At 46.0% G+C, this 26,904-nt stretch overlaps 1 protein-coding gene across 2 annotated transcripts in view; it reads right to left on the bottom strand.

The window, feature by feature from the left end:
* The window catches only part of Creb5 (cAMP responsive element binding protein 5), a 320,651-nt gene that overhangs the window by 101,291 nt on the left and 192,456 nt on the right, over positions 1 to 26,904 (bottom strand). The window contains exon 1 of one of the 2 annotated variants that reach the window (XM_005360826.3): positions 18,545 to 18,588. The exons of the other annotated variant lie outside the window; for it this stretch is intronic. Within the exon in view, the coding sequence (XP_005360883.2) occupies positions 18,545 to 18,555 (11 nt within the window). The 5' untranslated portion in view covers positions 18,556 to 18,588. Of the gene's footprint in view, positions 1 to 18,544; positions 18,589 to 26,904 lie in introns of those variants that run through there. 2 annotated transcript variants of the gene reach the window in all.

The raw sequence follows: 26,904 nt of genomic DNA, 5'->3' as shown, positions 1-26,904 counted from the left end.
CCACTTGACTTTACTGAGCCTTAGAGGTGCCAACCAAGTTGCCCTAGGATGCCCAGGTGCTGAAGAAACTTTGGCCAGGTCAAGGCTGAACACAGTGCAGGGGTGGGGTGGAGTGGAGAACTGGGAGAAGGCTCCAGAAATACATAAAATAAATGAAGGATGACCTAAAGGGGGAAGCACAGGTCTGAACCGGTTTCACTCAAGAGAGAACACAACAGAAAAGTGTGGGAGGTGCCAGGCAAATCTTCAGCTTCCAGACACCTATACTCAGTGGTCAGAGTGACTGTCAACTCTAGTCGAAGCATAGCAGCAGTGTCACCAGAAATGAACAGCGTGGGACAAAAGTTAGAAAAGAACATGCCCCAAGAGCAGATAGAGAAAATCAAATGAATGGCTAACTGGAGGTTTAGCATCGAGTCTTCTAGGGCTCTTAAAAGCATAGCTGCATTCTTGTCCTGCCTGGGCTGGAGGAGCAGGAGAGATGTCAGATCTCGTCATCCTAAATGAGATCCATCTTCAGTTATTCCAGCCAGGGTGGTCCAGAGAGAATGCAGAGCTGTGCAGGCTGCCGAATCTGGTCTCTAACATGAACACAGTGCCGGGACTGGTTGAGTTGACAGGCCCAGCTACCTCCTCGCTCTGTGGCAGACTGTGAGCATGAACTCCCTATGTCCACTCAACCTTGCCCCTTTCCCTTCAACAGAGCCATGCAGCTGTGATGTCAAACTCACAGGGATGGCCATTTGAGACGGACATTTGAGAGAGTGTTTCGATTGTCTTGATCCTTGGAGGATGCCAACCTATATTCTATGCACGAGATGATGCATCTGATTTAGAAAAAAAAGATCGTCACTAGTATCATTCTAGAAAACAAGTTAATATCATATTCTGATAGGTAGGAGGTAAGGGTTTCGGGAGAAAGATCCAGAAACACACTGAGGGATTTGTGTATCCCTTACATTGTTGGGGTGCCTGGAGTGCCTGCCATCTTGTTCTGGGAGAATTGACCAGGACAGACTGCCCCTGCTTTGGCTCTTACCCTATGTGTCAGCCATTCCCTTAGTTTGGAGGGAGAGTGTCAGAGAATGCGAGTTTGGCATTCACTACGTTACAGTTACAGTTTTGAATGACTTAATGAGATTACCTGACCCTGTCCTGTCTCTCAATTCCTCACAGCTGTACTTCCATGACTTCTTTGTGACAAGGTTATGTTTTATTTTAAAATTCCGTCTCTAGGTCCTCACACCAGCCTGGCAGCTTTAGCCCTAAACCACGCCCCCGACTCCATGTCTGTTATTATTATTTTTCCCTAATCATTTTTTAAGGACCATGGTAACTTGAAGTACCATTCTGATTTCTAGGGACACGGTGGTCAGGTCAGCTTAGCTCTGTCTTCAGCAGGGGACATTAGAGCAGGGTGGAGTATCTAGGAAACTGTGACCACACCCTTGGGTAGCCTCTTGGAGCTACCTTTCAAGTCCACTGGCTTTGCAAGAACACTCACCATGAAACTGAACTGATAGTTATCTGAAACATTAGTCAAATTGCAACAATAAAGTTCATAATTAGGACACTTGATATTTACTTTGCACTTTGTGTCCAAGGATCTCAGAGGCCTTCTCAGCCTGAGACGAACTGGACACACAGGCAACAGGCCATGGCTGTGGCTTCCGTGGGATAAGGCTGCTTCTGTTAGAGAGTGGCAAGGTGGAGACGAGACCATCGCCATTTTCTGTGCGTGAACACACTTGCCACATACAAATCCAGCAGGTAAATACACACTAAAAGGCAAAAAACCCTACAAAGATTTTTAGTCTTGGATATATTGGGGCTGTATTAGTTGGGTCAAACATTGGAACTCATGATTATTTTTATCTATCATCAGCATGTGTGTATGTGCTTGCATGCATGCATGTGTGTGGATGACTGGTGGCAACCAGTTGTGTGCGTGTGTGTGTGTGTGTGTGTGTGTATACCTGTGTGTGAATGTGATTTCGTGCGTGAGGCTGGCCATTGGGCATCAGCCTTTCCTTTCAACATGGGATCTGGAGACCAGACCCAAATTATATGGGATTTGTGTGGTAAATGCTTTTACCTACTTGCCAACCTTGAGGTGGGATATTTTTAGACTTGTTTTACTTTGCTATTTTCCCAGCCTCTTCTCAATTTGTTTGTGAGTACATTTGAAGTTGAGTGGCATGGTGGTCCACACCGATAATCCCAGCGTTTGGGAGGCTGAGACAAGAGGGTCCCAGAGTTGAGGTCAGCCTGGGAGACAGAGTGAGATTCTGTCTCAAGAAACAGTAAAACAAACAAACCTCAGAGTAAACAAATGGATACATACAAGTTTTAAATGCCAATGTCTACCTCTGTTACAGACAGCAACTTTTAAAATGTTTGCTTTCTTTTGGGTTCATTCAGAATAGCAAACTAATAAAAGTCCTTTAGGTCGCAGTGTTTTGGGGAAAGTCTTGCAGGGGCTCCTTTCTCGTCCCTGGTGGCCCTGCAGAGTGCCAGAGAGGGGTGACTTACTCTGTCCCAAATTACTCTCCAGACAGTCTTATTCCTGCCCTTAAATGAATGTGGCATTTGGGGTTTCACGTTTATACTGTAATCTGGACTCATTTTAGATGTCTTCCTACAGCTTCATAAACATCTTCCCAGACAGACTCGGGGTCTGATTTTAATTTGTGGTAGGGTTACAGGCGAAGTCAATGTCAGCTACAGCTACAGAGAGTAACTGTAATAGAAAGAGAAACAGAAAGTGACTGACAACACACTGGAGTGCATGCCGTGTGAGGCTTGCCCACAGGAAGTAACTGCTGCCTAAGAAGCCCCCACACTGGTCTGTGATGAGAACGGAGTCTCTCCTCAGAACCCTAAGATGTGATCCAGAACAGAAAGGCTGAGTGGAACTTTCTCTGGATGTGTCAATCTGAAATCAAATGGTAAAGAGAGATATTTAAGTTGGAGGGGGCTTGGCTTTGAGTATGAATACCCCACAAGGCCACTACTGGCTCAGCCACTCGTTCGCCTAGGGGTCTTGGGCTAAGTCCTCAAAGCCTGAGTTCCCATTGCTCCACGTATAAAACAAAACAGTTGACCAACAATCCCACAGACCTTTGTGACACTAAACTTTCATGAGTTAATATGGTCCTCATTGTTAGATAAGATGATTTAGGAAGAGATCTATAGTGATGTGTTTCAAAGAAGCAATCCACCAATTACGAAGAGATTTGTCTAAAAGTCAAAGGAAATTGGGAACAGTTTTTCACTGGATGCTGTAGAACATCACCTTTCTTGAACAACAACAGAACAGCTCCCTGGTTCCTTAGTGTTGCTGACATCAAGGCAAGCAGGGAAGAAAAGCCAAGTCCCGGAGAGAAGCAGAACGGACAACGTTTTCTCACATATTAACAATCACAGTGTGAGATAAAGGCTTAACTCTCGTGTTTTTATTTGTATCTGCCACTTAGGATTAAGCAGAATAACATTTTGGAGAGTGTGAGGACAGGCTCCCAGATAAATAGCTCTGACTTTTCAATGTAGTGTCCAGTGGGATTGGCTGGGAAACCTGCATTTTGGGAACAATAAAGATCCTTCAACCCTGAGAAGGGAAACATGATCGATATCATGTGAGAGGCTCTTTGACCTGCCTGCTAAAAAGCCAGCCGGGATGACATTCCTGCTAAAAAAGGCCTCTGCTGAGCTGTGGATGATAGTCTACCTGAATCACGGTGTCTGTGAAAGTCGTAAGCATCAACATGATGGCCATAGATGACTGGAGACCTGGTTAAATGCTATTTCTAGGTGTGTCTGTGAGGTTGCTGCTGGAAGGGTGTCTCGTCTGAACAGGTGGACTTAGTAAAGCAGTATACCTTCCCCAACTGAGTGCCCATCAAGGAACCCACTGAAGGCCTGGAGGAAACCAAAGTTCCCAAACAAAGGAAGGGAGTGCTGTCTGTCTCTCTGTACGGTTGCTTGTCCTGATCTTAGAAACAAATTCCATGGCTGCTTCTCATTCTTAAGCCTTTGGATTTCTACAAGAATTTATACCACCTGCTTCACCGGGTCTCCAGCTGGCAGACAGCAGATCGTAGGGTCTCATATTCCTTTACATATATTCAGTAAGTGAACTAATAGAGGCTAGGAAGTTAACACTGTTCTTCTCACAGTATACTTCCAATTGTTCACCAAGCTCCTTCTCCTCCTCCTCCAAAATGGCCCTGGGCTGTATCTGTTTGGCTCTATCCCCACTGCTGAGATTCTGATCCAAACACTATCTTCTCTTACTTGGCCTTCTGCAACAGTTCCTGCCTCTCATGTTGCTCCTCTGTAGTCTAACTACATTGCTTCCAGAATAATCTTCATGAACAAAAGATTAGTCCTGACATTTCCCTGTCCTTCAATATTCTTCTATGGCTTTTCTTTGCATTTAGGATTTTTTTTTTCTGAAAAAATCTTTGAAATGCTACATCTTTTAGATGCAGTACTACTTTTTACCTGGTTTGATATGTCCAGCCCTTGACTTTCATTAATCTCCTAGAATGTAACAAGCTCTTTCCTATTCTAGGGCCTTGATAAATGCCTAGACACCTACGTGCTCTGTTGTGGACCAACCGTTACTCATCATACAGTCTCTGCTTAAATATTACTTTCTTAAAAATTTCTCTGAGTCCTAAATTAGAGGTTTGTCTAATCTAAGCAGTCACACCCCTCCCCCGTGCTTCACTGAGCTATATTGTAATATACTTGTAGAATATGCTTACTTGTTCAATGTCTGCCTCCTGCCTTATATCCATAGTCCATGATAACTGAGGATACATACGTCACAGATACTTTTTCTGATTGATTTGGCCACTGGGAAAGTTCATGCTTGCTTTCAGTTCATGATGCCCCATTTCGAAGGAGGAAAAAAGAGAACACCGGAAGAGAGCCACAAAGTTTGCAGGAATGAGGAGGGTTTATCCAGTACAACACCAAGATGCTTGTCTGCAGCTGGTAACTCCTTCTCTTCTAAGCACAAAAGGGAAAATGACAAATGGTTTGCACCAGGACTTTTCATTTTTTTCCCTTTAAGTTAATGCCCAACCACTCAACTATTCTCCCGAGAATTAAGTGCTTTCCATTTTTTGCCAGTGGTTTCAATTGCTGAAACTCTCCAGAAAGGTCAAAAAAATTTAACTTTTGTAGTCAGTTCTCAAGCATCAAACACATCAGCCACGTAATCTTTTTATAAATAAGGCGTTCAGTCCTCAGGACTGCTTTTCAGAGTCATGACCCTCTTTGTAAGGAAGAAATGTGTATGGTGATTTTTCTCCTTGCGTATCAAAAATAAAATAAATAAAAGTAATTATCTTTAAGTCCAGTATGGATGAGAGAATTTGTTTTTCTAACATGGAGCCAGCTTAGGAGGGGCAGAGAACCGTGGACATCCGAGAATGGCTGCCTACTGCAAACTTCTGGCAACCTCCTTGGTCCATTGGTCCACAGCCAGTGTTTGTCTTCATAAATGAATTCCACATCTTTATTAAGTGAAGTAATTTTCGTTCATTATTTGAAACATACTTTAAATATTTTGTTTCATGACATTCTAATACAATTCCCTGAAGATCAAGGAAGATGGAAAAAATCAATTATATATTTTTTTCAAATTTAGAGTGATTATAAAAAGAATTACATGCCAATTTATTCATTACGATGACTATCGCTTGACAGCATCTTGAGTGACTCAGATGGCCATGATTAAAGGGGTCCTCCCGATAGATGCCTTTCCATAGAAAGACCCAACACATTTATTAAATAGGCCTCTCTGTGGGTCCGTGTGTAGGAGACCATCGAGTAAGAACGATGGATTTCATGTCAAAATCAACCTCTCAGAACAAAAGTGAAGTACCTGGACAGCCCCAAACACATTCCACGTGGGAAGGCTACTTCTAGCCGGTAATGCAGAGAATGGATCTCATTAAACCGAATCGTATCTGACATAGATGAAATTACAAAGTTGGCCCTTTGACAGATGAACTAATTGGCTTTATCCAAAATAGGAGGAATTTGGGGGGAGCATTTAAATCATTACAATTGTTGGGTCAGAGGTAGAGAAGAGTTAGAAAAGATGCTGGGCCCTAGCAGAAACTAGACTCGGCTTCCGTAGTTCCCAAAACCTTCTAATGGGTTTCACTGTTTTCTTTCCAGTGCTTATCATAATGAAGGCACCACGCATTTGCATCCTTAATGCGTCCTCCTCAAAAGTGTGTTGACATCCCTGTAGGTTTTGAATGGCTCTTAGGGCTGCTCTCCCTTTGGGCGGGTGCCCACACGCTCCTTATATGGGCCTCAACCTATAGTGTGTCTGCCTTACTCACAGCCTTATTTAAAAAAAAAAAAAAATCCCTGGGAACCTCCTGTCTTAATTGCGCTCCTTTAGAAAACTGAAAACTTAGAAGTCAGATGACTCAGAAAACGAACATTTAACTGGATCCCCGCACATGGGACGACGGAGAGTCAGAAGGACTGTCTCTTTGTACATGGTAGATTTGCTTTTTAGAGCTATTTCTGTCAAAAGGAAATAGATATAAATAAGACCATTTAGATAAACACAGGTTAGAGAAGTAAGCTGTGAGCCAGAGGGAGCTCATCTTCGGGCACCAATTCTCCAGTACCACGCTCCCTTCTCACATTGTCTACAAGGACTAAACCTACCGGCTGCCAGCAGAATCCCAAACTATCATTTGGTGGTGGTGAGGGGCGGGGTTCAATAAACACAGCAAAAATATTTTATAACTATGATTCAAACGTTTACTTAGCTTCCGCTGTGTTTTAAAAACTATGCCCAGTCTAACATGAATAGAAGATCATTCTGCCCCCAAAGGAACTCATCATGTATTAAGGGAAAGAGAGGAGGCACGGGAGCCCATCTGTAATGGGAGACATTCCCCCAGAGTGATACTTAACTCCCATGGGGGTTCCAGGACCCAGAGAGCAGACACAGGAAATGCTCCAGGGAAGAAAGACTAATCTCACACTGCAGGCACATGTGGGGGCTGTGTGTAAACATGAATGTGTGTGCCGTGAGTGGGGGTTGCGGCAGAAACCTTAAGCCTAATTAACTGTCCACAGGTGAGTTGTTACAGTGTGTCCATGAAGATGCAGAAGATAGCAAATAGCTCCCACGGCCCGTAGCTTCATGCAGGAAGAAAACATCCTCTGAACGACAGCAACCTTACCTGGTAACACAAGCCATATAACCTGTGTTCACTGCCTACGGATGCCCCCCAGGCTGGGACCAAGGAGTACCACCACGTGGATATCCCCAAGGATGGGAGACTGGGAACACTTATGGGCGTTGAGAATTCGTTTCTACTAATTTCTCAGTTTTTCAGGGAGGTAGCTAAGTCACCAAGGAAGAGAAGCACTTGACAGCACTTGATAGGGCTTTAAATGAAGCAGCTGTGACTTGAGATGGGGGACAGGGGTGATGTCAGGAGTGAGAGGGAGGGAAGCTTTCAGAGTCAAAAACATGGTTGTTTTTTTCTTTTTGCCCCAATTGTTCTATATTGAGTTGCTTGTGATAAAGGAAAAACTGAGCCGGGCAGGGTTCAGCTCAACCATTTTGTTTTTTTTTTTTTAATCTGAAGCCTTTTCCGAGATAGAAAGTTGGTATGTTTGGTTGTTTTTGTTTTGTCCAGTATTTTTAGTGCTCATCTATTTTTATTTGCCATTCAAAACATATAGACAAACATAAGCGACCCAGGGAGTAGGTCTTAACAGTCAGTGCTCAGTGAGATTTTCACTGGCAACACCGAAAGTAGCTTTTTGTGACATTGTCTCCCTGTGGGGGACTTCTGCAACAAATTAATTTTGATTCCCGAAGGGAAGCACAAGGTGCCATGTGAAACACAGTCTTGACAAAACAATAGTTTCCCCATGACTTGTAGAATACAGTTAAAAACATAGCTACTGTCTGAGAGGGGCGGGGGTATGCACTGGCTTAAAAACTTTCGATAAAAACTCACTGTTGTCCCTGGTTTCTAAGCCGATATTGGCAGTCACTGAATGCACCCTTTCTTTCAAAGGAAAGGAATGAACGGAAGAGAGGAAGGAAGGAAGGAAGCAGGCAAGCAAACCTTGGTCATCCTGGCTAACATATGAAAGCGAAACAAGATGGCGTCACCCAGAAATGGCCCAGCCCAGCCAGGCCCTTGGTCACCCAACTGTTCTCCTTTGAGTATACAGTGTGGCTCTCTCAACACCCACTCCTTTGCCTGTGCATATGAAGGGGGAAAAATGAGGCAGTAAAAGTGTCAGCCTGCTTTTGTCAGGAATAGCCAGTAAAAAATAATTGGAGGCGACTTACTACGGCCCAGGCACAACAGTCGCGAGATAATTGATCCTTAATACGCTGCTCCCGAGTCTCCACATGCCAGGAAGACTCTGACCGTGTGGAGGAGGTACTGGATGGCTTATTCCATCGAGGGGTTAAGCAGGGCTCAGGCTTCCATGGCTCTCCCAGCAACCTGCAGCTCTCACCCTACACCGCCTCCAGAGCACACGGCATCTTGTCCAGCAGCTGCTGCTGTAAGCCAGTAGGTTTTCCCTCCGGTCTGTGGTCATGCAATTTCTACCCCTCCCCTTCCTCCAAGGGGCTGGCATCATAATGCCAGACAAACAACTAGAACCACTGTGCCTGGCTCTAGACACCAGCGAATAAAGGATACCCAATACCACATCTCCCTAGAGTGTATTATCCCACTTAGAGGAGACAGTGATTGACATGAGGCAGCGGGGATTTTTGGGGTTTGAGGGTGATTTTCAAGTCATTGCCAGCCTCTAAATTTGAGTTTGTCAATCAGACAGTTCTTTCAAACCTGCGAATGTTTCTTTTCCAGTGGTAGGGCAATTAAAGGAGAAGTGAGTAAATGCTGAACCCTCGCAGGCCTTTCTTCTCGTCATATAATTGTTGTTAAAAGATTCACTGCCATGTCTGGGGAGGAGGGAACCTCATGGCATTTTGCATTCAGTAAAAATGTCTGAAACCATTTTTCAAACATTTTGAGGTTTGGCACAGGGCTGAAATCCATCTTGCCAAGCACTTTCCCCCTTAATTTTTAAACCCATGTGTCTTTCAAGGGGAATTTAATCCGTATGTTTCTAATTCATTTACACTTAACTCATCAAAAACGGTGCTTTGTACGAACTATTTGATGTGCGGAGTCCTATGGGTGTCTCTCCCTCTCTTACAACCCTGAGAGGCCTTACTTTCTGAGAACCAGGAGACGGGATCGCCCAGCTGTAAGCCAAATGATTGGAGCTGTGCTCAGAACCAACACTGAAATCAGAGGCAAAAGACTAGCTGAAGCAATGACATAAATAGCCAGCCTTCCATGCCTGCCCGCTCCTCCATCTAGGAAGACAGCTCAGACCCATGCCCTCCCCGAATAGGCCCCTTCTGTACACTAAGAACAAATCATGATGCTAACGCAGGAAATAGCATAGTTCAGCGGTAAGAATTCTTTTTGATTCTTGGGCTATTGGTCAATTGGGATTCCCACCTCCAAATCAGCAGAAAAACCTTATTTTCAGTAGGGTACTAGTCCATAAAGAGCAGGCATAGTGCATGTATGCATGTATGAACACACGTCTGTGTGAACACAGTCATTACATTACTATAGTCACAGAATTGGTCTCAGGAGACAGCAAACACACAGCTGCTCAAAACTCTGTGGTAGTTATGTATAACCTACTCACATGATCCCATCTTGCTTGAAATCATTTCTTGATATGGCCCATGCTGCCCAATTTGGTGTGAATGCTATGTAAAGAGTCATGGTGCTGTGTTGCTTAGGGAACGGTGACAAGAATCAGTTTCTCATTGCTGCTACATATAATGTTGTCTCCTTTTAAAGGTTCAAAACCACATTGCCACACAGAAACCACATTTCTCTTGATGGCAGTTCTACCAATGACACTACCAATTGGTGGCACGATCTTTTTCACATGGGCATGTGACTGATCTATGTCACACTGGCCTAGTCTACTATGGGAAGCTTCACCCAGAGTTTGGGGAAATAGGCAGGGTATAAATGGGTGGTGGGAGCAGGGTAGCAGGGAGGGCACATTGCTAGTAGGGAAAAGGAAGACACTGACTAGGACCTGCAAGCAAGCATGACTTGTCGTGTGCATTTTCCAGGCACTTAACCATCATTAATTAGTTAGAAACACTCTTCTGAGGTCAGGAGACACAGCACTTCATCTTACACCAAGGAGCCATGGGGATTCGTGGCGGAGCCAATCCAAGGCTGCTGGGTAATGGCTATGGGAAGGTGAATCTGGTTAACCGACTGTGCCACATTTTACCATAAAGCATCACGACAAAGGCACTGTCAGACAGCGCAGGCAGCCTGAACCTAAGGAATAAAAAACTGCCGCTGTGGCAAAGGACGAGGGGCCCTTAACAAAACTGAGAATGGCCCTCGGGGTCCTTTTCTGTTGCTGCTATTGCTTGTCTTTTCAGAATTGGTATTGAAGTGACATGTTTACTGTGGCCATGGAGTGCAGGCGTCTCTACGGGGTTGCAGTGCAAAGCTTGGCTCTTTGGGGGTTGTGGTCTAAGTTGTTCCCAACTACATCCCAACAACTACAGGATGTAGGTCCAAGGCTACATCCTGCAGGTGCCTGGGTGATAGTGCTGGGGAAGCTTCTAGCTCTGAATTCATTGGACATCTACTCCATGTGTGTCGGGCTCACACAGGGCAGGCAGGAAAGAGGAGAGGGAGGAAGACTTATCCCATCCCATGTGTGGCCTGGAACTCCTGAATCTAAGGACACCATGTTCCACCCACTAACTAGACCACAAGGACCCTATGGTTGGGGGTTAAAAAAAAGCAGGTTATTTTATATACCTTCCCAAGTACCTTCCCAAGGCTCTTTCCACACTTGGATGGTGGAATTTAATAACCAGGGGCCTGAATGGTCCCCGGCTTCTGGAAGCATAGCTTACTATTGAGGCCCTGGGCATCATCTAAATTTTTGATTTCTTCCCTCACCCTCCATTCTCAGAAGATGAAAGAGAAAGAGAGACAGAGACAGAAAAAGTATTAACAAGAGACAGCGGTTGCAAGGCAGACAGCCTGGTGAGATAGAAGTCTGTGCTGTTCTGCCTTACAGCATGGTCCCCGGACTGCTACAAAATCACTTTCTGACCTCAGATCCTTCTCTTCACAATTTGTAAAGATTTCTTTTTGTTGATTATTTTTGTTTGTGTGTATGTGTGTGTCTGCCGAGTGCACACAGGTTCCCTCAATGGCCAGAAGAGCATGTCAGAGCCCCTAGAGCCACCCAGCTTGGTGCTGGGAAGAGAACTCTGGTCCTCTGGGAGGAGTAAGTGCCCTTGACCACTGAGCCATCTCTCCATTCCCTCTCCTTACAGTTGGAATGATCTTCTCAATTTTTGATTCTGTGAAGCAAGTTGGTTGGACAGAAAGACGTCTGTGAGTGCATTAAAATTATAGGATTATTTTTCTCTTGCGAAGGGGGTTCCAAATGGTGAGGGTAGAATTTAAATCAAATGTCATGGCTGGTGCCCTGCCCCCTGGAGCTTCCTCTTTGCCCTTAGAGGGAGGAAATGGCAGAAAGCGGTGACATATGAGCAATACCAGGGTTCAGAAAAGTCACCTATAGGGAGGACGACCTTGGCCCATATGAGGGTGGATGCCGGTGAGAGCAACCCTGGAGGGGAAACGTAAAGCGAGAGCAATTTACGTCCATATTTATATTAACTGAGTTTATCTTAATTGCTGCCATTATGATTAATTCCAGAGGAATTAAACGGGATCAGCTCTTTCTTACACAGTGTCATCAAGCTGACTGAAGCATTCTTATAAATAAGAAGGCCAAGAAGAGGCAGACACAAGAAAAGACTTTGTGTGGTATGAGAAAGAAAGACCTCTCCTAACAGCAAAGGGTGGGGATCCAAATAGCCCTGGCTCTTCTCTTGGAACTGAAACCAAGCGACTGTCAAGCGCAATCTTAAGCCTCACCTTCTAACCTTTAAAGACGCGATCACCTAGCCTACAACTAGCCATTTAGTCTGTCTCTTCTCCCTTCCTGTGCATGGCCTCAGTTGTAATCTGTAATCAAGTTAACCTGAAAAGAAACACTGAATGACACTGTTTCCCTCCTCACGGTTATTTGTTTTTTATTGTTATTATTATTATTGGTATGTGTGTGTGTAGTACATGTATGCGTGTATATGCATGTGAGTACATGCATAGTGCACATGGGGTGGGCAGACAATATCTGGTGTCAGCTCTCATCCTCCACCTTACTGAGACAAGGTCTCCTTGTAGTTAGCTGCCCACCCTAGAGCTTAGAGGCATCTGCCTGTCTCCGCTTCTCATCTTGTTACAGAAGTGCTAGAATTACAGACTTATGCTACTGTATCTGGTTTTATATGAGTTCGGGGGAACTCGAACTCGGGCCCTCAGGCCTGCACAGAAACTGTACTACCCACTGACACAACTTCCTAGGCCTCTACGTTATTGATGCCTAAAACATATTATCATCTAAACTCTCAGCAAAGCGAAATGATTTCCTTAGTAAATAGCTTAACATTTACCGATCACTTTCTATGCTAATTGCATAGGTTCATTTTAGAGAGTCTGTCTTTTAGGTGAAGCCACTGAACCTAGCAAGTATCAGTAGATTGTCAAAAATTATCATGCTAGCAAAGGGCAGAGCCAGATTTGAACCCAGATGTGCCTGACTCTAGCAGCACTCCCGGGTAGAATTATACTGGACCATAGTGATGAACAAGGAGGTTCCACCTTTGCCAATAAGTTTGTCCCTTACGCCTTCTTCCAACGGTGATGTAGGCCCTGTGGAGGGCACAGGGCACAGTCGAGTGGGTACATAGGCCCCACAGCCAACCAAAGGGCCAGGGCTATCTCAGCCCATGAGTACAGCCCAACATGATTTTAATTCTTTAGAGATTCACAGGCTCCTAGTAACTCACGTGAGCATGCAGGATATTGCAGCGCAGTCCCTCGGGACCACTTTCTCATTCTGAGGAACGCATAACTAGCAGACTGCCTGACAGTTTTTGTAGATTGTGTTGTTATGGGGGCAGGGAATAACTCAATTCAATTTCAGTAACCCAGATGGAAAAGTAAGGAATGATAAGGATTTTGAAGTATCACTTGGAGAGACAGCAAAGTGTCCAGATGGGTCTTGGTTAGTATCTAACTAACATTCTGGTTTCTGGAATGATAGAACTATTGATTATTTCTTCCTGGGTGCTGCTTTGCCACATCAATCACTAATAAGCTCTCCTGCCAGAGTAGGTTCAGGAAGGAAAGATGTATGGCCTTGTTATGATGTGTGTGTGTGTACTATGTGGTAGACTCTAAGTCAAGCTAATTTCAGTGTTCAAGAGTATAATTCACGGAATGGCATCCTATGTAACCACCATCCGTGAGACACAGCCCTTGGAACACCCTGGCAGCAGCAGCTACCTCACTAGGATAATAGTGTATGTTAAAAAAAAAAAATCACAAACTAAAATTTAGGCTGGGATTTGAATTTCCAATGCTGCCCAATTCCTCCCTCCTTGTGGCTATTCCCCTGCTCTGTGACTCCCCAGCCAGGGAGATAAACGAGCAGAGAACCAACACTAGCGAGCAGAAGAAAACCCCACTTTCAACTACAGCTGTTGCAGCGTTAAGTACAGAACCTGATTTTGCTCACCCTGTTTAGTTCCAGGCACATGAAAAGACTCATTCTCAACACTAATTTCTGCCCCTTAACCCTGACCTGACTTCTATGTAAAGTCTATTTAGATTGATTGATTGATTGATTGATTGATTGATTGATTGATTGATTGAGTGCAGTGCTGGGGATCTAATGCAGTGCCTCATGCATGCTAAGCATGCAGATCATTTCCCTGAGCATCACCTGCAGTCCCTGGGGGGAAATTTACCAGCGTTTTCATCACGCAGGTAAAGGCAACCTCGTTTAGCTGTAAGGGCAAGTCACTCATTGGTGTGATTGCCAACGTGAACTTTTAGTCCTGCTGGAAACTGAAACTAGTTCTCATGGTTTTGTTTGTGTGTTTGCTTGTTTTTGTGGCAAGGTTTCTGTGTAACTCTGGCTGTCCTGGAACTAGCTAATGTAGACCAGGCTGGCCCCAAACTCCCAGAGAGCTGCCTGCCTCAGCCTCCCAAGGGGCGCGATCATAAGTGTGGGATTAAAGGCATACTTACACTGCCATTGCCACTGGTTTTCTTCAGTTTCTTACTAAGTCTTGGCTGTGCCTGACTGGGCTACCCGGGTCCCTTGCCCAAACCGCATGGCCCTGCCGTACTCCTTTCACCCAGGCCAGAGAAAGCCAGGGAGTTTTATGGGGCCAGTCCTTGCCCCATTTTCCCTTCCATTTTGTCTTTACTGCCCTGTTGCTAGTGCCTGGTTCCCGCTCCTGTGCCATGGGTCCATGCGCTTCTAAGTCTGTGGTCGCTGCTTCACCCTGATCTAAGAGGAGCTATAAGTTCCCATATATGGGGGGCTGGGGGAATGCCCCTCAGCTCAAGTGCTTAGTTCCCAGAATAGAAAGAAGGACAATGTCACGAAAGAAAGCCTGGGGGAAGAAGAAGAACTCCTGAGAACAAGAGTCTGGGAACAGCAGCCAGAGCAGTGACGGGATAGGGTGGTGCGGGCCCAGGACGAGTCTCCCATTGTAGTCACTGGTATGCTGTTGTGAATTCACTGTTAGGTGGGGACCCTCATCACAGTGAGAAGAGGTCAGGCAGTTTAGAGAGGCTCAGTGGCTTTCCAAAGTCACACAGATGATAAATAAAACAGTGATTTGAGCCCAGGCCCCTAGAATCCCAAAGACCACACTCTTTGCAAGAGATTCCACAGTACCAGGATATGCCAGCTCCCAAATACCACCCTCTTCCTTCTCATCATAGGTGAGAGTGACAACAGCTACAGACTGGGCATTGCTCTGCTCTGTGCCTCGTCTCTGGTGTCTCCAAAGCCTTGTCTTCTCCTTCCCGCTGGCATAAAAACATGGCCTACTGTCCCCTGTGGAAACCAAAGTGTCCACTGAGGCCAAGCTCGGAATGTCAAACAAGGACAATGCCACCAGCACCCCTTCAATCGCCACCTGACGGTGTTCAGAGACAGGCACCACCCTGGAACTTCTCTGCCACCAAGTTACTTGTCCTGATGAAGGTGGGTGTTGGTCAAGGCTGGCATGAGGGCCCTGGACTAGCAAATATGACTTGCTTTTACATGAAAAAACATATATGCAGACCAGTGCAAGCCTGGGAAGAGCCGCTCGCAGACCTGGGCTATAGTGGTGTTCTGGCTGGGACTCTATACCATCATTTTCCAAGATGTTGCTATTAGGAGAAATGAGGCAAATGTATCATGGCGACTCTCAACATGAATTCCTCAACTCATATGAATCAACAATTTTCTGGGCAAAGTTTAAAAAATAGCAATTGAACATCCCTCCCAAAAAAACTGAAACAGCCATCAAATGATGTCACAAGAGGTATCTAGTGTCACTGAGGGTGCAGTGGGCTAGGGCCCCTTGTCTGCCTCTCTGTGGGTCACAAAAAAAAGGCATTTCTGATGATTGTTATACAGCTCACAGCCTGGTCAAGAAGAACTCTAACTCTAACTCAAAATAAATAAATAAATAAATAAATAAATAAATAAATAAATAAATAAATAAATAAATAAATCCATAAATACAAACCGAAATAAAAAAATACCAAAAAGCAAGAATACCTTCTCTGTTCCTAAGGGCCTCAGCACACCCCTGATGCCCACTGAGCTATGCATGGTGACTAAGGACTAATTATGACCCTCACCCTGAGTGAGTTCCCTCACAGATGGGCACTTATGGTTATTCCCAGTGTGAAGCTGACTCCAATAAACTCACAGCACGTGCTTTACCATCAGCCAGTAGGATGAGAGAGAGAGAGAGAGAGAGAGAGAGAGAGAGAGAGAGAGAGAGAGAGGATATGAATGAATGTGGAAAACCTGCTACTTGGAATTTGACCAGAGAATAGAAGTCTTGTTCAGGGAAAACTCTGGGTCGAATACAAGCAGTTAGGACTTTTGCATAACCTTTAAAACTCTAAATTTCAATTTCATTTAAAAATTTGAGACTTACTCAAGCTCTCAGCCTCCGAACATTTGTCAAACACACATACATCCTTCGCACTGAAACAAACAACAAGATCCAACAGAATATCTCTGGAACTTGTATGAACTTGAACTTGTAAGAAAATGATGCCATGCATCCAGGCGAGAGACGCAGACTTTGGAAGAATCTGCTTCTTGTAAATACCGTCCTTCCCCATGCAAGTGAGGGTGGCACCGTGCTCCTCACCCCACTGATGTCCCAACCTATCGGGACCACTTGTGGGACCAGGAACTACTCTCTTGTCCCTTGGGCCACTCTTTGACAGGCAAGCCTAGTTAGTTATGTGATGCAGAAGGCTGGCTCTTCCTGGGCAGTGCTAGAAAACTACAGATCGCGTCTCATAAGGAGCCTTCATTCCAAAAGCAAGGTGAAAATCAAGCGACTTTCCAAGCAGGCAGAGGCAAGTCCCTCTTCAACCTTCTCCATTCATTTCTTTAGGAGCTCTAATGCCAGGGGAGTGTAAAACACACCTTTCTCTGAAAAGTTATGCCAATGCCTTTCAGCACACAGCATTATTGTGTGTGTGTATATACGTATGCATGTATACAGGTATATATACATATTTATACATCTACACACACACATACACACACACACACACCCAGCAATTGCAACTGCTCTATTGCTGGAAAACTTTGCAAGAAGAGACTTCAGTGATGGCAAAAGGTAGGCTTCATATGTGCAGGAGGAGGGGCTTAGTTCCATCACTCACATTTAAAACACAGGCTTGCTGCACCCAACAAGGCAAGCTCAGGGATAGATTGTGACCCCTCCCCTCTCCCCTTCTCCCCAGAAAGCACTTCTCCAGCCTCCATTCCCCTTTCACCTCTGGCCAGAAAGGAGGGAATAGAAAGGCTCATTGCATGTCGTGATTAATTTCACACAAAATATGCCAACACTTTGCAGGGATGAACCCCTTGCCTCTGTTCACATTGATCTGCCTGATAAACCCGGTTAAATAAGCCAGGAGAAGGGCAGAGCCCCCACAGGGTGAGCTGGCCTTGTTCTCTCCTGCTAGGGGCTTTTAAGGCATACACAACACCAAACCCACATATGACACGGAAAGGTGGGGATGAGTTTCCACGCCGCCATCTCTATTTCTCTGCCCCTCTGGAGAGCATCGGGAACGGAATCATTACCCCTAACGGTGTATTAGCGTCAATCCGTTACCCTACTGTTAACTTGTTTCTAAAACAAATCAATCAAAGGTTTTTGTTAATCACCCCTCCCACTTCTCCCAGTGTATAAAATTAACTTGAGAAGACGAGTGTCTTCAAGACAGCGCTAGATCACGTCCAGTGCCACGTGGAACACCCTGGAGTTAGAATGCTGAAGCAAACACACACTCACTGCCAATGGTAGCTGAAATGACAGCGGGAGACGGCTGCTACTTCTGTGCATCATCAGATAGTCCTTTTAAAACACATCCCTGCATTCGTAACAGAGAGGACACCACAACCATGAACTCTTCCTCCTCAGCACCACGGATGCAATAGTTCCCAATTGTTAACAGTTCACCCGCTGCACTCAGAAAGCCCTCCCAACCCTACCCACCACCACCCCATCACCAAGACCTTTTATGAAAAGACAACTGTTTTAAGGTGGGGAGGAGGGTGGGGGGAGGGATGGAGAGAGAGAGAGAGAGAGAGAACGAATTCTGGTGAAGGAAAATAATATACAGCTGTAATAATACTGTGTTTTTAAAATACCAAACTATAGTTTTACTTTTAATAATAAAAGATAAAAAAGGGGTGCCTGCGAATAATTAGAGGTTGCAGCCTGAAGGCAGTTAAAGTCACTGCAATTGATAATAAACTGAAAACCCCTTGAGAGCAGGTAAATGCTTTGCAACACTGACCCCCCTCTCACGTTACTTAACTACCCTGTGGTTCTTGCATTACATCACCAATCCAGCGATTGGTCCCTGCGATTTAACTCTCTCCCTGTCTCCTCCGATTAGGAGCAACACAGCAGCAAAGAAACTTCTCCGGAGTTTGCTCTTTCTCGATTTGCTTTTGTATTTGTGGCTTTTTTTTCTCCCGTGGCTTCGGTTGGCTTGACTGATTTCCCCCCTCTTGCCTGGCCTCTAAACTCATTCAGGTCTCTATACGAGGACGGGGAAAAAAAGCCCAACTCTGATCAAAGTGAAAAGAAATGCCTCTCAAGGCAAGAAGAGGAGCGGAGGGGCTGGGGAGAGGGGAGAAGAAGGGAAACAAAGGCGGTAGGAAAGCGAGAAAGGGGAGAGAAAGGAGGAAGGCTCCAGAACAGAAAGCAGTAGGGGCCCCAAAAAGCTCTAAAATCAAGAAACAGAAAATAAAATTACAAACCAACCTCATGGCCATCACTGAGGCTGAATTCCCTCCTGAGGTGCAGAACATGAGAGCTGTGGAATGAGTGTGTGTAGAATTTGAGCCAAAGCTTAACTAGCTTGAGTGACTCATATCCTTCCCATTTGATTCCAGGCCAAGCAATGATGTAATGCGCTGGCCCTTCTTTAGCGCCCTGCTCTGGCTCTCTCCCTCTGGCTCCTCTGCTCGCTCTCTTTCTCCTGGGCTCGCCCTCCTCCCCCTTCTCCTTTTTAGCTCAGTGCTGGTGAAGTCACCATTTAAATCTGGCAGAACTGAAGCAAAAACTTCAATGTAACCAAAACAGCCCCAGGCCCAGTTCCAGGCTCAGGGCCTTCGTGGTGCAATCGCCCTTAGAAACCAGTAAACAGAGGAGGAAACAGTGCTGTCCGGGATGGCCTACAGCTGCTGCCGGAGGAGCTCAGAGAGGGGCCCCCGGGGGTCTGCGACTAGGGGTGGCATTGCTCTGCTGGAAATAAATAAATGAATCTTTAAACTGGGTTTGGTACGCGCCCTAAGTTTGGAGCTAGGGTAACCACAATGAAGAGATGGGAACACTGATACCAGAGAGGGAACAGGTTGAAGCACCCAGCAGCAAAAGCCAACTCCAGTTACCAAGCAAAGGGCTTCAGCTCAGAACCAGGTGACAGGGTTTCCACAGCTGTGGACACGTTTTCCTGGAGCTACATGGGGTTTTCTGCAGAATGCCACCCCGTTACCCCGCCCCACCCCACCCCCCAACTTCTCATATCTGACCTCCCTGTCAGCAAGGGCAAAACCACTTCTGGTCCAAACACGCGCCTGTGTCTGGAATCACCAAGGACTGAAATCGAAGTCATTTCTCCCTTCATGGGCCACTCCGGGGGCTTTTTACCGTGCTGAGAGAAAGGACCTCTGCGAGCTGAGTGAAACCTTGTCTCTCTAAGGTTAGCTCTCAGCTGAGGGAAATGATGCCGGCCCCTTCAGAACAAAAGACAAGCCTCCCATTCGTCACCTTGCTGCAGGGATGGGATGAACGCTGGGGTGGAGCCGTGTGTTTTAAGAGTGTTCAGGTTGAGCAAACAGTATGGATGTCTTTCTCTCTTTACTTTTTAATTACAGGGGGACGAAAACAGCTTGGGAGCGGTGGAGAAACCAAACGGTATCTTCACAAACGATAGCAAAGCCCGTTTAATTGCTGAATTCTCACTCCGTAAACAGGGTACCTGGAAGAATCCTGACTCTGGGCAGCTTTGTTAGCACAGCTCTCTTATTCCACTTTTACTATTTCCCATCACAGCTTTGTGCCTCCTCCTTATCAAGAAATAAAAATAAAAAGTAAATTTTTGAAAAAGGGAACTCACTAGGATTTTTTTTTTAACCACAAAAGCAGAAGAAAGGCATGAGGTTGCATTTCCCTCCCATACGTGATCACAGCTTTGACTACAGTCTAGTGCCTTCATCATTGTGCACCAGGGAATCGGGGTACCCGATAAAAACATGTCTCTGCACATGGCACAAAGCAGGGAGGGACCTTTAGTTCTGGGGAAATCACTTAGCTCATTAAAGATACCCACTGTGGAAGGTCCGGACCTGTTCATCTGGATCCACTGGGATTTAACTCAGCTCCAGGGACTATCTCTCCACTCAGGATTTGCCCCCACACTCCCTGGCAAGCTGCCCCTGTCACCACGTTCTCAATCGATGCTGAGACCGCAGTGGCTCCCCGTGACACCTTTAGCAAGGCAGGCAGCTCTGAATTAGAGGTGATCAGCCAGAGTTACAGCTGGCGCCACGGAAGCCCGCGCCTTGACAGCAGCAAATGTGGTTGTTACAGCGTGGCCCACCGTGTCAGTGGCCTAGATAACTCACTTTTGTCTCACTGCCCAAGCAGCCATTGATTTTTCTTCTACTGCAGGGAATAAATAACGCAAAATTTTCAACAGCTATAATTCCAAGTCAGCTTGGGAAAATTTTATATAAATGACTTTCGCCTTTTTAGAAGAGATTTACTATATTTTCTCCATTTGTCCTCTCCTATCCACTAACATCCTTCCTTGTCTAAGCTTCCATACTTAATGTCTTGGTGTTATTATTTTAGGAATATCGAAATGGTCTATGAGGTGGGGTTTTCCAAATTGACATCTTCCTATAAACTTCATATGCTGTGCCTAAGATTGTTTTATCCCACATCATAGGGGTCGGATTAAGCTGTTGGGTGATGGGCCTCATCAGTGTTGGAATGAAGTTGTCATAAACATTTCACCCAGAGACCTTCCCTGGGCTTTCCCTGGAAAGTTGCAAAGATGATACCTTTGGCCAAAGCCTAACCAAGACCTCCGCTGAGGTCCTCAGGCATCGCGGTTCTCCAAGCACAAGGAGTCTAGCGAGGGCAAGTGAACCTCAGATCGGAGTCACATATCCAAGAGTTCAGTGTTTCCAGAACTCACACAAACTGCAAGGACCTAGAGATGCCTACGATGCCTGGTCAGGGACGACACACCAGGGTTCCACTGTCCCAGGGCTCACAAGTTCCAGTAGAGCTCCTTCAGGAGAAACAGGAATAAACACTGCTGCTTTGCAGTGCGGGACTGAGTGGAGACCAGTAGCAGAGTTCAAAGAGGTCTGAGTGTTTATTCTTCTTCACACTTTTTGCTTGAAGCATCGTCTTCCTTTCTGCTGCTTTTCAACCAAAGAATGGCCACTCGGTTTCTCCCACTGTGGAAAAGAAATCCTGGCTTCCCTCCTATGTGCAACTAACTGGAGAGAGACTATCCTAATTCCCGCAGGCACTTCCCCTCCAGACCTCATTTTTCACCCATGTTGTCCCCTGGCCCCCACTCCTGTCCCTCCATGCTCAGGCTGCTTCTATGGAGAGCCTGCTTTCAGTGGTGGGAACCGGTACAGGGCTGTAATCCTGGTGGGGACCTTCACTGAAGCAGCCCCGGCCAGTGGGCTAGGCCCTCAGATTGGCGGGCTTGCTCAGGATGGAGCCCAACACTGTCCCCCACGGAGCTGACCTCCTTGGGGAGAGGGTGGCGCACGGAGCGGACCTCCTTGGGGAGAGGGTGGCGCACGGAGCGGACCTCCTTGGGGAGAGGGTGGCGGCACCGCACAGCTGTTCCATGTAACTCACTCAGCCTCCCAGCTCCTGACGACACGATCGGCTCCAAAGAAGAGGAAACCTCTGAGATTTGAGCCCCTTTGGATTCTTTCCAAATCACCCTGCTGGAAAAGGCACAGAGGGACTTGCAGGAGCTGAAAGGCCCAACAACCAAGGAGAGGAAGCTTTCTGTGCCGGTGACTTTCTGGGCTCCGTGACATTATGGAAGACACAGACGACGATGTAAGAAGTAAGGACCCTTCCTAGGGGAAGCCGGCGGGATTTTTGTTTTGTTTTTTTCCTTTTAAGCTTCATCTATTCCCCTCAAGGCAAAGCATGTCATCTTCTCCCAGACATTGTTTTTAAAATTTAACCCATGATTCCTGTAGTCCCTGGGGAACTTGAGAGGCCAGATAATTTCAGAGTTAAACAAGCTGTAATGGCTATCACATGTAATCAGCCATAAACCTAGTATTAAAAATTATCCCCCCAAATGTGGCATCTCTTCCTTTTTTAATTTACAATAACCATCCAGGTGGTTTTCCAAGGACCCCCTTTGCAAATTGCTTCCAGCGGACCTTCCGGTCACAGACCGCTGCACACCCACATGGTGTCACTCAGCATTCCTTTCAACTTGGGTGTCCCGTGTTTTCACAGTGGACAGAGGCAGAGGGGTGTCCGCGGCACGTACCCTCAACCATGTGCAAGCAGGACCAGAAGGCTCAGGCCAGCGGGCCTGATGATACCAGCCCTGGGCTCGCCAAGAAGAAAATAAGGCCTTGAGTGATTTCTCCTTGATCACTCCTGTCTGGTACCTACTGCCGCTCCTCCAGCCTGGCACCAAGAACCCTCAGGCAACTGACTGGCCGTTCTCGTGTCAAATGCCACGTGCGATGTCCTGAAGAGGCAATACTGTGAGAAGGGGCAGGATCATCTAATGGCAGACAACTTTCGGGGTGGGTAGGTACTGGGAGGTCAGGTGAGACCTTTGCTCAGCCCTAAAATATCACAACTGAATTTGATTACCTCTTTCCCCAAAAGTTTACTTCAGTCTTCAAATAAAGATACCCCTGTGTCACTGGAGGCTGTCATACTTTCTCAAAGGCACGTGCCCCCCTCCCCGCCACTGAGTATCTGTTGATGGAACAGATGAGTGCACACTGCAGTCAGGGGATTACCTGGCCTATGCTTGTCTCCCTGGACAGGAGGCTCTCTGATTTAGAGAGAGGTCAGGTCTAGGGAGTACCCTCCCATGCTTGTCCTTCTCAACAGCCGTTCGCTGCTCCTCTCTTACAGGATTTTTCTTTTTGCAACCTAGGCCTTGGCAGGTTATCTGGCTCATAAGGAGTAGGGCCCTAAGAAATCTGACTGAATCCCCGCCAGTCGCTGCCCAGGCTGCCCAGCTCTCCCTGGAACTTCTCCTCCCTAGAAGGTCTTGCTCCCACTGGTATACTTTTTTGTTTTTCTTGTTTTGTTTTGTAAATTTCTTAGGGCCTGGAAGGTCTGGGATGAGGAGAAAACTCCAGGGAGCCTGCAGGCCTGGGCAGGTGGGTCTTCTTCCTCTGCGCTCTGCACTTTCTCCTCAGAGGCTTTCAGGTCCCCCAACCCCTTTTCCTGAAGCCTAAGGCACACGTGGAAGATGAGCAGTGGCGTTAAACAAGGAGCAACCAAAACTAGAGCGTGTCTGACGGCTTCCCACGTGACACCTCCAGTGAATTAAAAACTGAGGAGAGGAGACCCACATGGCTTCCTGGGTACCCCAAGGAAAGGGAGACTGATACTAGGACCCACTCAGGCCAAAATTGGTGGTTGTGTCTCTTTTAACCAAAGCCTCTGCAACCCATTGGAGGAGCTGTAGAAGGGGCTAAAAATTGGTTAGGATGAGATGAGGTGGACGAAACGGATGAGTGAAGCATGCTTTCATTGAGAGATTTTAGAGGGTCAGAGCCCAGTGAAGTTGTTAGCCTCTACTGCATTCAGGTCTTCATGCCAAGTGGATTCAGGATATGGCCCTGCAGTCACCAGAATTGGTTCAGAGCAATTAATCCAAGGGCATGTGACAAAGTGAGAAAAAGAAGGCATTGTGGCTTGGTTGGCTACCCCGATGACAGGAGATGATCGACCAGATGTCCACTTTCCACTCAGGCCCAGTGCTGCGACTGAGTTGCCGAGGCCAAAGCACCCAAGCAGGTTATAAAAGCCAAGCAGACATTTACTCCAGGGACAGACAGACCACTGAGGGGTAGGCGAAATACCAAGCTGCAGCTTCCTACTGGCACCCACGAGTCCAGACCCGTGCTGACAACGGCAGCTGCCCAAAGGCCCATGAACACGATAGACTCAGCAAAGTTGTGGGGCTCAGTTGAGGAGAGGGAGCAAGACCTGCCACAGTCAGGACTATCCGCTCTCCCTCTTGCAATCCACATCCTTCTGGTTCCTAATCACTTTCCTCATGATGTTGTTTGTGTGGAACATAATTATGGTCCTCTCCGGTCTGCCTCAGAACTGTACAAGTGGTAATATTTCTTTTGTTTTGCGTCATCGGACACATCTGTGATATGATCATTAACCATCATGAGCTGAAAATTGAATGCCCAGTGGTCAAACACTAAGTCAGGGGCATGACTACAATCCTTTCCCCACACTGTTCTGTATCAAGGCTATCGGCCCTGCTCCTGACCTGGCAAGGATGGTGGAGGATGTATGAAGACAGCCGTTTCTTCCAAATGCCATGATTGTGCCCAGAGAACTGTTCGAAGAGACAAGGCTTCGCATAGACGGGGAAAGGAAGAGAGTTTCGTTGCAAAACCTCAAAAAGTAAGAAATGAGAAAGATGCTCTCCCTGGTCCTGAGGGTCTCACGCTCCTCACATGCGCTTGGCCACCTCACTTTCATATCTCCGAGTATCATCAGGGGCACACTCTGTCCCAACACTGCAGACTCTGTACCTTCAGCTCTCCTGTCCCCACTCCACTATCCCGAAGGCAAACACGTGCCTACCAGAACTTGACCATCTTTGGCAACTCAGCTTGCAGGGACTCTCAAAATCAGTGAAAAAGAGTAGAATTTACACATTGTAAATTCTAACCACTGAGTTATTCTCTTCATGGAGCATCTTGCCCCTCTGCCTCCAAATTCCTTGTAGTTAATCATCCCTTGATCCCAGTGAGGAATTGGTTCCAGGACACCTGTGAGTACCAGAACCTGAATATGTTCAAATCTTATATATATAATATATACATGCATACATATATAAATCATGCACACACACATTGGCATAGCATTGGCATATAACCTGTGCACATGTATCCTTATGCAGTAATGCCTTGTCAGAACAAAAATTCTAAGGATATTTTCTGCTGTCTGTTTTTATTGTTAAAACTATTCATACACACACACACACACACACACACACACACACACACACACACACACAGACGGCTTTTGAGAATACTAAGGAAGGCTAAACTATGGAAATGTACTTGCGTTTCCATCCACTAGGAACCCCGCTGTGGGACTCCCTTTGAAGAGAGTGGTGTCCCAGCACGGATCGACTAAGAGGGTTTCTGCAGGAAGATTTCCCTAACACTTCTGTTGCATGAATGGGAAGGCTCTTTTTTTTTTTTTCCTGTTTTAAACCTCAAGCCTTGGGCCTTCCAAATGAAATTATCTGTGTTTTGATTAACTGGGCCCCTGGGTTAAAATGTTGGTTTTGATAACGGACAGTAAATGAAAGAGAAACTGCTGACATAATATTTTGGTTTCCAAATCCACTTCCACATTCTGCTGTCCTTCTCAGGCCCGTACATGACTGTGGTTTCTGTATTTACACCAGAATTCTGGAAGGAAAGGTGCAGTTAATCCCGCCCTACAATGAAGTTAGCCTCTGAGCTCTGAGCAAATGATTGTGATGCCTCTCGTGTGTGTGTGTGTGTGTGTGTGTGTGTGTGTGTGTGCATTGGCACGTTCTAGTCTTTCCAAAAGCACAGTACAACGTGATTAAAACATGGTTTAGCTTCTTCCCTATGACAGGGAAGACAGATTAGTTATGATGTCCAAAAGGGCTCATAAAAAAGTTCCCAGACTTCTCCTTCTTCACAAATTTGAGCATTCTTCTGACATTAATAGAAATAGGAAGGAAATTGAAACCAAGGTCCATCTGCATTTATCCCCGTATGCAGTCTCTGATATTTCCTTTTTCAAAGAATACTTTTATTCTTTGAAACTTCCATATACTTATCCAAAGTTCACTGATCCCATCCTTCCACTGCTGCCCTCCTCCATGTCCCCTAGCACTCCCCACTGAGCTTCCCTTCCACTTTATGTTCTCTTGAAAAATATTCTCAGTGATTCTCAGATTCCCTGTGCTTCCAAATATTTGGCTACAGAATAAAAATGAAGATTTCCGGTTATTTTCTTAGATACTGCGTAAGTAAAATTGGAGGCTGAAGAATGTGTGTTTTAAAAGTAGAGACTCCCAGAGTTTTAATGCTGGTTATTTCTACACTAAATTATGAGCAAGATTAAACTCTAGACAGTCATCTCGGGATGGCTAGCCTATGAGCATAGAAACCGTAAATGAATGTGAGGGCCCCGTGGGGTGTCCTCTGCCTATAATCTCAGCTACTCAGGAGGCTGAGGCAGGGACTGCTGAAGCCAAGAACTTCAAGACTAGCCTGAGCAACCAACATAGTGACACCTTGTCTCAAAATAACAACACACAAAAAAAATCATCATGTTTTAAAATAAAATAAATAGGGGCTAAAGCTACAGGTCAGTTGTAGGGTCCTTTCTCGGCATTTTCGAGTCCTTGACTCAATTCTCAATACTACAAGCGGGTGGGGGAAGTAAAGGAGTAAAGTGAACAAAAGAAAACAAGTCTCGTGTGCGTTGTCCTCTGCTGTCTCTGTGTTTTAAAGAACCCAGGATTGTTCTCTCCTCTCTATTTCCTAAGGTAAAAAGAACACAGTGATTTGTCTGCAAATGACCAACCCTCGAGGAACTGAGTGTCATGTTGCTTCCAAAACAGGATGCCTATGGTGGCTAGAAAGAAAACATGCCTGTTCACAGCAACCTGACACCCATCTACATACTTTGTGGGATTGTGTCCTCCAGGACCCCGGATAGGATAAGATTGCCGTTTCCTGACTTGTGACTAGTTTTGCAAGGCATTCCCCTTCTGTTTACGTTCAATGCCTCCAGATGTTTATCTTGCAATGCTTCTTCTCTCCTAATGTGACTGTCACAGTGGGGTGGGGGTGGGG

Source organism: Microtus ochrogaster, linkage group LG3, assembly GCF_000317375.1.
Source record: "Microtus ochrogaster isolate Prairie Vole_2 linkage group LG3, MicOch1.0, whole genome shotgun sequence".
In the NCBI taxonomy this organism is placed as follows: Eukaryota; Metazoa; Chordata; class Mammalia; order Rodentia; family Cricetidae; genus Microtus; species Microtus ochrogaster.
Note: the sequence above shows the minus strand (reverse complement) of the source record. Positions and strands in the feature narration are given on the sequence as shown.